Source organism: Rhagoletis pomonella, unplaced genomic scaffold (genome assembly GCF_013731165.1).
Source record: "Rhagoletis pomonella isolate Grant_MI unplaced genomic scaffold, Rhpom_1.0 Rhpom_scaffold_00005, whole genome shotgun sequence".
Lineage (NCBI taxonomy): Eukaryota > Metazoa > Arthropoda > Insecta > Diptera > Tephritidae > Rhagoletis > Rhagoletis pomonella.
The window spans coordinates 6369825-6386021 of NW_023458559.1; the positions used below are offsets into that span (position 1 = coordinate 6369825).

At 37.7% G+C, this 16197-nt stretch overlaps 1 protein-coding gene across 1 annotated transcript in view; it reads right to left on the reverse strand.

Annotated features, from left to right (window-relative positions):
* The window catches only part of LOC118739767 (cubilin homolog), a gene marked incomplete at its 3' end in the record, with an annotated part of 488997 nt that overhangs the window by 306222 nt on the left and 166578 nt on the right, over window positions 1-16197 (reverse strand). The window contains 2 exon segments of the mRNA XM_036471274.1: window positions 205-975; window positions 1048-1284. Coding sequence (XP_036327167.1) covers window positions 205-975; window positions 1048-1284 — 1008 coding nt within the window.

The following is a 16197-nucleotide window of genomic DNA, read 5'->3' on the forward strand; positions in this document are numbered from 1 at the left end:
AAAAACGAAAATTTGGCAAGCCTGATTCTCTCACCGCTCTCAATTTCTGTAACGCCGTAACTTCAGAATCTAAAATCTACAGGTTCTTAAGCTGCTAACGGTACGTTAAGTTTTAACTAACCGCCAACACAGTTCCTATATAACCGGTTGGACAAAATATTAAGTTAAGTTAAGTTACGGAAAGTAAATCTAGACTAACTGAGCTTTTAGTGTACTTGCCTTTAATGTATCTCGGGTACAGTTATTGTCTCTGGCACTACCTAAGTTAATATCGAAAAATCTTAACAAAAGCCTCTGGCCGAAAGGAGCCTTAAGTTGCCATTCACAATCTCGATTTGGTGGTGTTTTTCCCGGATAACCTGGAGATCGTATTATTCCATTTGCCTCTCCTTCTAAATCTACCACTCCTCCACAAATATAAACCGATGATCTCCACGTAATATTAAATCCGGCTCCATTTGTCTCATTATCCGACCGAAACCAGAAAAACAAGGCGTTCTGTGAAGTTTGTATATTTCCGCCCAAAGGCAAAGAATTACCACAAAAGCGACCTATTAGCCGAGAAGCCAGCGATCGACCGTCATGGAGTTGAAGCCAATCTTTATTACAGTCTGAAGATGCTTCCAAATCAAACCTAACAAGTGTTATATTCAAAATGAGTGCTTCATCGGTGCGAATTATCCATGCGCATCGTTCGTTCGGCAAATAACTGCTCTCATCAGGTGGATATGACAAAGATCCAGAAGGTTGTCGAATTATCGATCCACAAATATTTCGAACGATTTCACAGTCCGGGCCGGTTGTACCGCGAGGGCATGCACATCGGTATTTATTGCTTATCGTCAGAGTGCAAGTTCCACCATTGAGACACGGTTTAGAGTGGCAGGCATCCGGTTGATCACATGTGGGACCCATATATCCGTGAGTACAGATGCATCGCGTGCCACCACCTAGCACTTCGCACGTACCGTTATTCTATAAGTTAATACAGTTAATAGAAAGACCAGGTATTCGCTTTGACACAAAGACGACAGAAAATTTACGAACCTGACAAGTATGATTTGCGCAGAGATTTGTTGACGTTGATACACTGCAACCTTCGACACCAAACCCATGACCGTACATACCGGGAGGGCAGGTGCATACAACAGTATTTGATACGTAATCGCATTTCGCTTTGTCATAGCATACATTATTGGATTCGCAACTTTCGGGTGCGTTGCTCTCACAAAGTTTACCATTACCTTCCCAACCCGCGGGGCAGCTGCTACAATGGTATGATCCCTAAGGAAAAATAAAGAACAAAGTGTACAGTCTCTAAAAAACTAAACTCATTGAAATATATCTGTGGTCATAAGCAATAACCGCCTAAGTCGACTTAAGAAAGAATTGGGTTATATATGCTATCATATTCTGCAACTACTATTCCATGTGTATGTGAAATCCCTATCTCGCCATCTAGGCTATTTAAAAAGTTATAGACGAACATATTTTGTTTCCCCATAAGGTTAACATTACAATCCAAATGTTTAAAGCGTTTTTTCTCGAATTCAGGTTTTTGAACTAATGCGGTTATTGTTTATGACCACAGATATATCGGTTATTTACTAAATAGACTTTCAGATCTCAAAAAGCACAATTTTGGAGGAGACGTGAGTTATTTCATAAGTCCAATGTGCATACATGCATATTCATATATATATATATATATATATATATATACAACTTAATATGTTAATACTATCCTACAAAAATCGGGACTACTCCAGGCATGCATGTATTTACTCACTAAGGATCAAGGAGTACTCCAAAACTAACCACAATGCATAAAAAGAATTTGTCCAATTAACATTTCGATGTTCTATGGCAGGACCATATACTCCAGCTCTGCATTACTTCGGAGTAGCACAAAACTACTCCAACATATTAACAATGTCATTGTTGATACATTTTTTCGTTTGTACACGCTTTTGTTCTGCACAATGTTGCCATTTCGGTGCTTTTGGAGCTAGATTTAGCTCTTTATTTTTCTATTTAGCTCCGAAAATTGGGCTTTAGCTCCTGGCTCTTTTTGTTAGCTCTTTTCAAATTTATCTAGCACCTTATTAGCTACAAAAAGTTTTAGTTGTATTTGGTAATATATAAAAAGTAAAAATCTGTAATTTCATTGTACAAGTGTTGACTAAAACTTATTTGGCTTTGCTGATCTCAGGCTATTCTCGATACCTTCGTGTTATTCTATTTCGATTAATGCTTAGAAACGTTCCATTCCTAATGCAAATGGCGATTAAGTAAATGGAAAATGGGCAAGTAAGTCGACTAGTTTCTACAACGTGCACGGGAGCACACAAACTATACCGGTCAGTAATTTGAGCTCCGATAAGCTCTGACGGTGTATTCTCTCTCGGGCGGTCACGGTACAAAATGAAAGCCAAAACTTAAGCGTTGATAAAATTACTAATTTCAAAACGCAGTGGAAAAACATACATTTGTATCCACGAGTAAATAGAGACTACACCATAAACTGTCGGATTTAGGTAAATGAATTCAAAAATTAACTAGAAGAAAAACATTTTTCTGAATGAATCTTTTTAGAAAAATTTGGTGAAAAAATAATTCGTTACCTGAGGTTTTATGATCAATTCAAATATTTGAAATAGCAGATTTTAACAGTTTGTTAAGTATTTTTAGATCATTGTCTGGTTTATATTGTCGTTTAAAGAACAAAACCGCGTATCGTCATTCTGCAAAACCGCGTAACTGGTATTACCTGCCAAGAATGGGATTTTCTCACACAAGCTCTTGGCTCAATCCTTATCCATTCGTCCTGAAATATACTGGTAAGGTATGCGATTTCTTTATAAAAAAGAGAACCATTTTGAAAAATGAGCGTTTTTACTCTCTAGAAGATAATATACATAATTCACATACGCGGGTTTGCATTTTGTTGATACGTGATTTCGTACTTTAAACGACGATATAAGTATATGCATAAATCCTTACCAATATTATAAATCCGAAAGTGAGTTTGTTTTTTGCTACGCTTTCACGCTTTAAGTACTCAACCGATCATCATAAAATTTTGTACACTCCTGTCATTTAGCCCAACTTAAAATATAGGATACATTTAATTTCGATTAGACAAAGGGGCGTGGCACCTCCCATACAAACGGAATTTTTCATACTGCATTTCTCAGGAAATCTTTTTGGTAGATTACTGGAACTTGGTGTGGAGATATATAAAATCATTATTTACTCATGGATGAGGGCTGGCACCTTTTAAAAAAATCAAATTCAACTTCAATTAGGGCGGTTTTTTATTTGAAAATTATATTAAAACAAGTAAGAAAGTCTAAGTTCGGGCGGAGCCGAACATTAAATACACGGCGCAAGTATTAAATATATGTTTTTTCACCTTTTCGAAAGCTGCCGCTAGATGGTAAGCCGGAGTGTATCAATTTTGAGTAAATTAGCGCCCTTAAATTTCAAAATATTGCAGTTTAAAACATTTCTGAAATTTACCGTTATATGAAAAAAGGCCGTAATTTTAGTCCGATTTAAATAATTTTCAACGTTTTGCTTTTATGTGGCGAGCACAATAAAAATACCGAGCTTGGTACAATTTGGTAGAACGGTTACCGATATAAATATATGTAATCATAAGTGGGCGGTGCCACGCCCATTTTCCAAAATTTTTCCATAAACGTATTTCTTGGTCAAGAATTGTTGCAAGCATCAATTTTTCATAAATTAGCTTAAATATTTACTGATTTAACGAAGATTTTGTATTTCTTTAAATTACCGTTATATGGGATGTGGGCGTGGTTATTGTCCGATTTTAGAAATTTTCGGCCATTTGATATGGTGTACCAAGGCCAACAACTGTGCTAAGTTTGGAAGAAAATGGTGCAGCGGTTACCAAGTTATACACATGTAACCATAAGTGGGCGTGGCTCCGCCCATTTTCCAAAAATTTTTAATATTCTTATTTTTTGTCTAAAAATTGTTGTAAATATCAATTTTGAGTGAATAATCTTCAGTAGTTACTAAAATATCGCAGTTTTCGTACTTCCGAAAATTACCGTTATATGGGATGTTGGCGTGGTTGTTGTCCGATTTTTTAAATTTTCGGCCATTTAGTATGCTGTATCAAGGCCAACAACTGCGCCAAGTTTGGAAGAAATTGGTGCAGCGGTTACCAAGATATACACATGTAACCATAAGTGGGCGTTGCTACGCCCATTTTCAAAAAATTTAGAATATTCTTATTTTTCGTCTGAAAATTATTGTAAATGTCAATTTGGAGTGAATTATCTTTAGTAGTAAATTAGCTTTAATATTTACTGATTTATCGAAGATTTTGTATTTCTTTAAATTACCGTTATATGGGATGTGGGCGTGGTTATTGTCCGATTTTAAAAATTTTCGGTCATTTTATATGGTGTTCCAAGGCCAAAAACTGTGCTAAGTTTGGAAGAAATTGGTGCAGCGGTTACCAAGTTATACACATGTAACCATAAGTGGGCGCGGCTACGCCCATTTTCCAAAAATTTTTAATATTCTTATTTTTCGTCTAAAAATTGTTGTAAATATCAATTTTGAGTGAATAATCTTCAGTAGTTACTAAAATATCGCAGTTTTCGTATTTCTGGAAATTACCGTTATATGGGAAGTGGGCGTGGTTACACTCCGATTTCGCCCATTTTCAATACCAACCTACCTTTGACTAACGTAAGCCTACATACCAAATTTCGTTAAGACGGACAGACGGACAGACAGACAGACGGACGGACAGACAGACATGGCTTACTCGATTTCTCTATTCATTCTGAGCATTTATGTATGTATACATTTGTCTATATCTATCTCGATTCATTTTGGGTGTTACAAACAACCGTTATGTGAACAAAATTAATATACCCTGTGCACAAGTGCGCTCGGGTATAAAAATGGATGCCAAGAGGCTTAAAAATTATGTAGCTTGAATATGTCGTTTTAAGGGTTGCCACCTGTTTGCAAAGTCAAATTTAAATTAATTATATGCAAGCTATCTGAAGAGTTAAAATAAGGCTGTCAAACGAAATATTGTTAAGAAACCTTTAGTTTTAAAGTTTTGAATAATACTGAAGTTTTTCACAAGGGTTGCCACCTTTTTAAAAATTCAAACACGAGCAGACCCGGCGAACTTCGTTCCGCCCAAATTTATTATTTTTTTATTGGAACTTTTGGTCCAACATTTTCACCAATAATTCACGTTTACGATTTCCATTGGCACGCTCACCGGCTAAGATTATGGTTTAGTGGTCGTTTGCTGCCTTAAATAACCTAACGAAAGCGTTATGGCCGTGAAGAAGTTCTTTAAATTCTCTAATTGCGCAGCATTTCATAGAAAGGTTAATCTCACAACGAAATAAATGTGAAGAACATTTCCTCTTCACTCCCTGGCGGCAACAATGATCCGATTCTATAGTGAATCTGTCCCAGAAACTTTAGAGTATAGTTGGTGGCAATTACAAAATGGATTCGTATAATTGTTCTACAGAATTCCAATATATGTACACAGACTTATTTCAGAAATACCTCAAAAGTAAGTTTCACGAAAGCAGTTTAAGTATTGGCGGGTGAATTTGTGAAACTACACTATCCAGAGTGTTATTCAAAAACACAAAAAAATCCATGCGAGCATTTAGGAGAATTTCACTCACAAACATACCTACAGATGAATTTTATATACGTTTGTACGGCGCCCCGCCCTCTTTTTAAATAGCCCATTTTTCTCCATGAGTATAAGATTAATTTCATATATCTCCACACGAAGTCCCAGTACTCTACTATGAACATTTCCAGAGATATTCGGTATGAAATATTCGGTTTGTATGGGAGGTGCCACGCCCCCTTTATATGCCAAACATTTCTTTAGCCTATAATAATCCTTGGGACATCTGAAATGCTCGAAATTAAAAAAAAAAATAAATCGGTTCGGCCGTTCTCGAGCTTTGCGAACTAAAAAAAAACCGCTTTAAAGATATATATTAGTATAGATTGGTATGAATCGATATGGTTTTGAATATGTATCACAATATGAGTGTCAGACGAAACGGGTTTTAAAAGGTTGCCAACTATTTAAAAGGTTAAATTCAAACTATTCAATAATCTAAATGATTTATATCAATATGAGTATCAGTCGAAATGGTTATGAAATAAATTTTACTCAATGTAGCAAGTAAAAATCTCATACACTCAGCGAAGCCATGACACCTGGGCCTATAAAAGTGTAAAAAAAAATTGGGATCTGATAAGGGGACGTGGCACCTCCCATAGGCGTGAAATTTTTAATCAGCCATAACTTCCAGGCCATAAGCCACATAAAATTGAAACTTGGTATGAAGACATGTCAATGGTAGATGCTTATAGGCAGGTATATATAAACGAGTTTGTAAAAGGGGGCGTGGCACATCCCATAGGCGTGGATTTTTTATCAGCTATAACTTCGGATCCATAAGTCCCACGAACTTGAAATTTGGTATGCAGACATATAGATGGTAGGTGCTTATAAGAGGGTATATCTAAACGAGTTTGTACAAGGGGCGTGGCACATTTCATAGGCGTGGAATTTTTTATCAGCTATAACTTCGGAACAATAAGTCACACGAACTTGAAATTTGGTATGCAGACATATCAATGGTAGGTGCTTATAGGAGGGTATATATTAACGAGTTTGTAAAAGGGGGCGTGGCACATCCCATAGGCGTGGAATTTTTTATCAGCTATAACTTCGGAACCATAAGTCACACGAACTTAAAATTTGGTAAGCATCCGTGGCACATCCCATAGGTGTGGGATTTTTTATCAGCCATAACGTCGGAAGCATAAGTCCCACGAACTTGAAATTTGGTATGCAGAAATACCAGTGGTAGGTGTTTATAGGAGGATATATATAAAGGAGTTTTTAAATGGGGGCGTGGCACATCCCATAGGCGTGGAAGTTTTTATTAGCTATAACTTCGGATCAATAAGTCACACGAACTTGAAATTTGGTACGCAGACATACCAATGGTAGGTGCTTATAGGACGGTATATATAAGCGAGTTTGTAAAAGGGGGCGTGGCACATCCCATAGGCATGGAATATTTTATCAGCTATAACTTCGGAACCATAAGTCCCATGCACTTGAAATTTGGTATGAAGACATATCAATAGTAGGTGCTTATATGAGGGTATATATAAATGAGTTTGTAAAAGGGGGCGTGGCACATATTATAGGCGTGGAAGCCTTTATCAGCTATAACATCGGAACTATAAGTCCCACGAACTTGAAATTTGGTATGCAGACAATTCTATGGTAGGTGTTTATAGGAGGGTATATATAAATGAGTTTTTAAAAGATGACGTGGCAAATCCCATAGATGTGGAAAATTTATGAGCTATATCTTCAAAACCATAAGTCACATCAAATTTAAATTTGGTATGCAGACATATCTATGGTAGGTGCTTATAGTAAGGTGTATATGAATGAGTTTATAAAAGGGGCGGGGCGCATCCCGTAGGCGTGGATTTTTAATCAGCCATAAATTGGGAACCATAAGTCACATGAACTTCAAATTTGGTATTCAGACATTGCTATCTATGGGAGGTGTTATGAGTAAAGTATATATAAATGAGTTTGTAAAAGGGGGATATACATATATCGTCGTTTAAAGCAAAGAACCTAAATCTATAAGAACCCTGCAGTGAAAAGCCAAACCAGTTAGAAAAAATACTAGTTCATTAACTAGTATGTGCCTACCAGTTCGATAATTTCGAAGAACTTAGGCGATTAGCGACATCTGCCTTTGAATTGCCAAAGCCAAAAATAAAACGCAATTAATTGCTTTTCTTACAAATGTCGGCTGTGGCGTCACGTGAAGACTACTGGTTCTGGTTCTGAAATCGTAGGTTCGAGGCCGCTTGGAGGTGGTTAAGATTTTTAAAGTTAAATAAATGTAAGTAAAAGTAATTTATTCAATTTATAAATAAATAACAAATTTAAAAATCTAATTGCGTTGCAAAAAAAAACATTTAAAAAGAAATATAAAAACAAAGAAATTAAACAAAAATATTTTTTTTATTAAATTAAAAAATTACAATAAACAGCATAAACAAAAAAATAAATTTATAAAAAATAAAAATAAAAAGAAATATAAATTAAAAAAATTTTACCTGCGCCAGGATTTGAACCTGGGACCTCAGGCTTACCCCCCGAGTGCTCTTCTCTGTCGGCCATTGTGACTGCTGGAGCGTCGCGAGCAAAAAGGCACACTTATGCTTTTCACGGGGCATGAATTGGCAGACTATCTCATCAACTGGTATGATGCTACTAGTATTTATACTAGTAGATGCAGATGCATAGCCTGACAATTGGCATCTCGTAGGACATCGCAATGTTAAAAATACCAGTCGCTAACATTGAAAAAGGATAGAACGTGAACTAGTTCGGCTGAAACGCAAACCGGTAGAATTCTAGTTCACAACTAGTAGCTTTCCCTGCAGGGAAGATACAACCCGTTATGATTGTAACGAGTGGAAAGATCAGAAGCGTGCTTTCTCTTTTGCCCAAATACGTTTTGTGATTGGATGAAAAAATTGATGATTGAAATTACAACGTGTTGTCTCCACTTATAGATTTACGTTCTTTGTTTTAAGTACAAAAACGCGTATCGTCATTCTGCAAAACTGCGTAACTGAGATTGGCTGCCAAAAATTGGATTTGCTCACACAAGCCTTTGGCACAATTCTTATCCATTCGTCCCCAAATATACTAGCCAGAAATGCGATTTCTTTATAAAAAAGAAAACCATTTTGAAATATGAGTGTTTTTGCTCTCTAAAAAATAATTTATGCAACCTCACATACGCGGTTTTGCATTTTGTTGATACGCGGTTTTGTACTTTAAAGGGCGATATGTATTCATCTATTAGATAACTCGGATATTTAAAACTGTGTGTTTAATTATTTTTTTTTTAAACCTTACCGTTTTTTGATTATTTTGAAATGGAAAGATTAAATCGTTTTTTAATCCCGCGATGCTGTTAAACGAAAAGTGTTCATTCATAATGAATAAAACCCCTTCCGAATTTAGCATTCTACCAGAAAAGTGCAGCTATACTTAAACAGCTAATCGAATAGGCAGCTAAACGGAATGTACCGTAGTAGACTAATTTTAATTTAGAAATTTGATCGTTACCTTAATCCACCTAATATTAATAATGAAGCAAAATTTGTAGTACAAAAAATGATTACAAATATATAGTTGTTGAAGCACGATAAAGCTAAAAGTATGGTTCATAAGGTTGCCTTAATTTAAACAGAAAAATTAGCTTGACTCCTTTAATTTATGCTGAACTGAATATTTGTACTACTGTTTTATATTTTGATTTGTTTAACCCGAACGACCGCGGGTGCTCTGCTACTACGTACAATATAAGTGTTATAAGTGCCGTAGCAATGAACTCGAACTACATGCGCCTTATTTTTGGTTTAAAAGTTATTTCAGCACTTAAATTTATAAAATTCGTTGTTTTTATAATAAATTCGGAAAAGTAAAATAAAACTTTACGTCAAGAACTGCTGAACTGAAAATAAAATATAGCTCTTCATTTTAGCTATTATTAATATTGTTTAGCTCTTTTTTCAACCGTTTTTCGCTGGCAACACTGGTTCACTGGCACTTCACAGACGCTTTTTCATTGTTCGGATACACAAGACAAAAATTTTTATCATCATTTTAACATGATGCCTCTGACGAGATTCGAACCAGGACCTTCTAGAAGTTAGCAAATAACTGCGAGAGTTTCTGCACGCTCAACTACATCCGTTCTGTAACTTTTTTTCAAATGTTCAACTTGAATAAATTTTCTTCGTGTGTGATTTTGTTCTTCACTTCACAAATGTTTTTTCGTAATTAATAAAAAACAAAAACAAAAAATAAAAAATTACATATTGCCTCTGACGGAATTTGGATCCGAAGCTGCTGGAAGCTAGCATATAACAGCAAGCATATCTAACTGCACCTATATACCTGCTATGGGCGCTCAAATAGTTACAACTGTCAGTTTTCTAACATACCAAATCTTATCGCAGCGCGATCAGTGCGATTCAAAGCAAATATGAAAAAAAGTTGCTAAACCCACATGATGCAATAATACAAAGTGGTATCAATTGTGACAGCGCGATTTGACACTGCCTTAGCTCTTGGGGGAAAAATATAAAATTTCAAATGCTTTCCTAAACAAAATTTGCTTTTGTATAGTATATTCGTAATAAAATGAAATAAAATAAGATAAAATACCTTTTTAAGAAAAAAATGTGTATACTGAGAAAAAAAATAAAAATATTCAACGATATTATTAGGCAAAGAATTGTTAAAGAATTAACACTGTCTCAGCTAAGGCAGTCAATATGGCGGAATTAGAACGAGAAGTTGCCAACTGATAACACCTGTATTATTGCATCATGCTAAACCCATAGTTAGGTATGTGATAAATGGTAGGAGATATCTCTTACTTTATATCGTATACCTTCTGCGATGAACGGTATGCGAGCGCCCTTAGCAGGTATAGACGTGCAGTAATAATAATAATTAGGCATGGGAATTAGGGGCGCATCCAGGAATATATTTTGCGAGGGGTTTATACTTCTAGAGATATATCACCAGAAAATACTGAAAATTCGCTTCAATAATATGCTCTTTAAAATACATTTATGCAAATTTCATGTACAGTATGTAATAAATAAATACACTTTTTAAAGTTTCATAAATTGGACTTTATTTACATAAAATTAACAAAGAACTCAAACATTTTTAACCGACTTCAAAACAGGAGAGGTTATCAATTCGTAGGAATATTTTTTCTTTTTATGTATGCTACCGCATAACTTTGGACCACGTGAACCGATTTCAATTCTTATTATTTTTTTATCGGAAAGATGGTACCTCACTGGTTATCCCGTAATTTAGTTTAGATCCCATCATTGGATCATGAAAAAATTAACGGTACCTTAAATTTGTAGGGGAGGCATTTAATAATGTTTCCTATGAGGCAATAGTGGAAAGTCTAGAAGCATCCCAGGTAGAGTCTGCCATTCTTCTATGGATAAAAAGTTTGCTGAGTTGCAGGAAGATTTACGCGGAGTGGAACGAAGCCAGACTGCTCAGGCTAGCGCGTAGAGGATCTCCTCAGGGTGGTGTTTTGTCACCACTTCTGTGGCTACTCATAGTGAATGAGATTCTGGGAAAATTCGAAGGGAAAGCACCGAGACTAATTGCCTATGCGGACGACATAGCTATAGTTGTTACGGGGAAATTCCTAGACATCATCAGTAACGTAATGGAAAGCGCTCTAAGGGTCGTAAATTGATGGGCGACATCAGCCAGCTTAAAGGTAAATGCTGACAAAACGGATGCGGTATCTACCGTTTACAAGAAGGTACAAAATCCCCGTGTGGAAACCCCCGTGGCTCAACGGGGTGGAGCTATCAATCAAGGATCACACCAAGTGCCTTGGAGTAATTTGGACAGCAAACTAATGTGGAAGGTAAATGTAGAGGGAGGGTGAAAAAGGCCAGTGGTGCCCTTTACGCATGTAAAAAGATGCTGGGTATCACATGGGGCCTATCCCCTGCCCTCATGCATTGGTGTTACACAGCGGTAGTTAAGCCGATATTGCTCTACGGCCCTTTGGTGTGGTGGACCGCTGTCAACAAAATCTCTTATAGAAAACCATTGGAGCGATTACAGCGGCTCGATGCACTGTGCATAACAGGCGCTAAGGACCACTCCAATGGCGGCAACTGAAATGTTACTTGACCTACCACCAATCGACATCGCAGTAGAGCACTGCAGCTAAATCCGCCATGAGATTGATGGCCTTAGGTAAATTCTCCGCTAGAACCTTCGGGCACAGCTCGATATGCAGGGGGGTGGAGGACAAAATAGACCACATAAGCCCACGCTTCATCTGGGGAAGGAGGTTTCAATCTACGTTTAGGGAGGGCGGATGGCGCAGGAGCATGCGACCCGCCAGTGGAACGTATAACAACTACACGGATGAATCAAAAATGGCTGATGGAGTGGGCGCCTGAGTCGATTGCGCTGAGCTAGACCTCAGGCGACGATTCAAGCTTCCAGAGTACTGCAGTGTTTTCCAGGCGGAAGTCTTCGCTATAGGGAAAGCTGCGGAAATAGCTATCAACGTAGAAAACTATATAAAAATATCAATATATATGTCGATAGCCAGGCGGCAATTAAGGCTATAATCTCACATCGTATTGCGTCAGAAAATGTCCTTAGAAGAAGGGAAGTAGTAGACAGGGCGGCCGGGGGTAAACGGCTGCATATATATATATGTGTAGTGCTCAAATGTCAAGTGAGTAGGACGTGTTTGTGAGGTGCTACTGAGTTTTCACATATTTTGCGGGTGTTACACTGATATTTTCCATTTATTTGATTTGGTGCTACACCGCGTGCGCTTCTGATACGAATTGTTTCCGATCAGCTTTATACCTGAGACTCATTGTCTTTCGCACCTGAATATGCAATCAAAGCGCAAGAATTCACGCAAACCACCAACCTCACCAAAAACCCCGCTTACACCCTCATCCACTATGGTTGATAAAGTTGAGCGAAAAACCACCGTTGCCTAAACATGCCGGCCCCCTTGCGGCAAGCAAAGAAAAAATTAGCGTAGTCCAGCCACCAAGCTTCATTGCTAACTTAAAACTAAGTAAATGCAAGTTTCACTTTCCGCACTCGTCGTACCTATAGTCTGAAAGAAAAAAATTCACAATAAAAAGTGTGGTTTAAAATTCACAGGCACTTGCGTATGTATTTCATATTCAATTCAAAAATTTCAATATAATGCAATTATAAAACAAATGTAAAAAAAAGAAAATGTTAACATTCAGAATATAAAAAGGCTCAGCAAGCACCAGATAGTACCCATCCAAAGATGGTGTTCTGCGCTAGTAATGGGCCTAGAGTCCCAGCAGGAATGGCGCCCAGCATTAGCGCACACAAGGGGTGGGTTTTGGGGTTCAAAGCTAATAACCTCAAATACAATCTGTATCTTAAAGCTAAGAATCCAGCTCTCAAGGAAATTATAAGAAATATTTATTATAATTTCTGTTGCTTGAAAAAGCGCTTTGCTTTTGCTGTAAATTTTCATGAGGGAATAAATATACGAGCATTTTTTTTCTTGAGAGCTGCAAACTGATTTAAGAAATTTTGGTAGAAGAAAATTTCTTTTCCATTTCTCGTCCGTCGTTTTATATGAATTTTTCGTTTTTCTTGAGAGTTCAGTTAATTTTTTCGGTATTTGAAATATTAAAAAAATTTAGCAATCGTGAAAAATCACCATCTCTATCGAAAATCAGAGATCGAAAAAATGAACATAGAAGTGCAAAATTCATGGAATCAAAAAATTTTTTTTTACTGACTCTTTTTTAAAATTTTGTATTAGGTACTTTTGAAAGTTGACCGCATCTTGAATTTATAGAACTTTTTATTAAGCAAGTAGTTTTTAAGGAAAGAACACAGCCGACTTCAATTCTCATATTCAAATTTAGGGGTACCGTTAATTTCTTCATGATCCAATCATCGGAGTTCTAAAAAAAATTACGGGACGAACCTTGAGGTACTATCTTTCTAATAAAAAAATGATTATTGAAAACGGTTCACGTGGTCCAAAGTTATGTATTCCGGCGAGATGATAACCTCCCTTTTTTTTGAAGTCGGTTAAAAGCGTTTGAGTTCTGTTAATCTGTAAATAAAGTGCAGTTTATGAATTTTAAAACGTTTATTTATTTATTACATACTGTACATAAAACTTGCATAAATGTATATTAAAGAGGGTATGAAGCAAATTTTCAGTATTTTCCGGTGATATATCTTCAGAAATATAAAACCCCCCCTAAAATATATTCCTGGGTGCGCCCCTGGCGCCCAGTAAAATCTTTGGGAATACCTCAGCACCAAGGACTAACTGAACTGGTGCTGCGATGTTAAAACGGGGATCCGCCAGACTTAAATTGTTGTATGGAGCGGCCGTTGTGGCATCGAGGCTTGTTAGCGGGGTTCGTTGACGATAATTGCGTACGGCTACCGCGTGCACCGTCAATGTGGCGGAATTTCCGTGTTTTCCACGCATGTTGATGAAACATCCTCGCTGATGGTACATAGCCGTTAGGGTAAGTTTGAGGTCTCGCGCTAGTTCTTCCGCGATTATCGAAGTTGTAGCACATGCATCTATTAAGGCTCTTACCATATGCAAACGGCCTCCAGCTTCTATTCTTACTATAGCTGTCGGCGCAACTGCAGTAAGCTGACGGATTGGATTCATTGGTGCCTCTACCTGCCCAGAACGAAATCCGCTTCTTGCAGGGAGGTGGAATGCATAGGATTCCACTCTCCCGTTCTGACGCTGATGCCGTCGGCGGTTATTCCGACGTCGAGTTTGGCGATGCGATCTATTGTCTCGCGGTTGGAAAGCTAGCGTTTCCAATCCGCTTAGCTCGCGTAGCTCATATTTCAAGAGCTGTCGTCCGCCATTCTGGGGCTTTAATTCTTGCTCGCTAGTTAAATCCAAATGGAGTTCGTTGGACCCCATTTCGGCCGATTCCTCTGGGCGGAAAGCACTAGTTTCCGCTCCAGCTTGGAACACTTCCCCTTCTTCCAGGTCTGGGCGCAGCTGTTTCCGCTCCAGTCTCTGACGCTGTTAAAGATATCGCATCGCTGTCTACGTCTTCAGTAACAGCTCTCCTTGATGGACGACGATTGAAACGTGGTTTCTCGGCGTGCGACGTAATGTGCAGCAACGTATGATGTTGCTCTTCGCACCGCCGACATTTTCCCTCGTTCGTGCAGTGTGCTGCGCGGTGAGTTCCCGCCAAACAATTAGTGCAGTACCGATGAATAAGTACTTCGCGTAGGCGATCTTCGGGGGCCTTTGCCCGGAAGACGGGGCAAAGCCGGAGGGGGTGCTTCATGCCGCAAAGTCGGCACGTCAGTGGATAGCCTCGAGTAGTTTCAGCTCGTTTGCGCATTAATGTGAAACGTGTCATTTTTCTGTAACATGAGTTTCCCCATTCGAATTAAAACTTGTAGAGGAAAAGAAATTGTAGAGTGGCGACCAATACATACGCATAAATTCTGGCCTATAGCAATCACAAAGTTGAATTTTCATATTAGTTACAATCTTTTAAGAAAAATGCACTAGTAGTGACTCCCCTTAAAGATTGATGAAGATATCGCGTGTGTGTAGCTCCCTTTAATGTTAGTTGCCCACAACGCGCAGGGTTGTATGAAGCCCTTGCATTACTGTTGTGCAATATAGCTAATGGCAATAATCAACTCGTGTACTATCACTGTTTTCTGCAAGGTCTAGAAGTAGTTCCGTGCATTTTGAGGAGTAAGATTCTCATTTTGGGATTTTTTATTCTTTTATTTTTGAAGTGAAGTACGAAAATTTAGTAACTTTCTTAAGCCAGTATTCAGATGTTATTCCTTGAGCATATTTACTCCTCTCAAGAAATCCTTTGACTATATTTACGAACTTCCATGAAATATAATATAATATATATATCAATATAAAACAAAGTCAAAAAACAATTCGTGAATTTTGAAATTTCATGAATGAACCCCTTTGTTTTTTTTTTTTTTTTTCACCACTTATATGGGTAAAATTTTTTCTAATATTACCCAACGGTTTATATGCACACCCAATTTTTCTAATAGTCTTGCCAAAGTTTGCGCATACTTTATGCGAAAAATTGCAAGTGTAACCTCCACGTAGCAAAGGAACCCTGCAATGTATCGGATTATGGTATGTCGATATCGATAACACACCACTACTTCCGTGAATGGCTTTAATTATCAATTAAAACTCATTTTACGCACGTGTCGGGTAGGCCTGGGTAACGCAGCAAATTTTCTGGCGCCGATACCTTGAAGCCAGCGCCATAACCGGTATCAAGGCATTGAATCAGCGCAATTGCGCCATGCAGTCTCTTTTCGCATGGTGTTTCATCATGCTTCTTTTGGCGCCATTCTGGCTTCCTTTCGCGCCATTCTCTCTTATTTTCCCACCATTCTGTCTTCTTTTCGCGCCATTCATTCATTCATGATCTCTGATGTATATGTATAAGCGAAATTAATTGAAAATA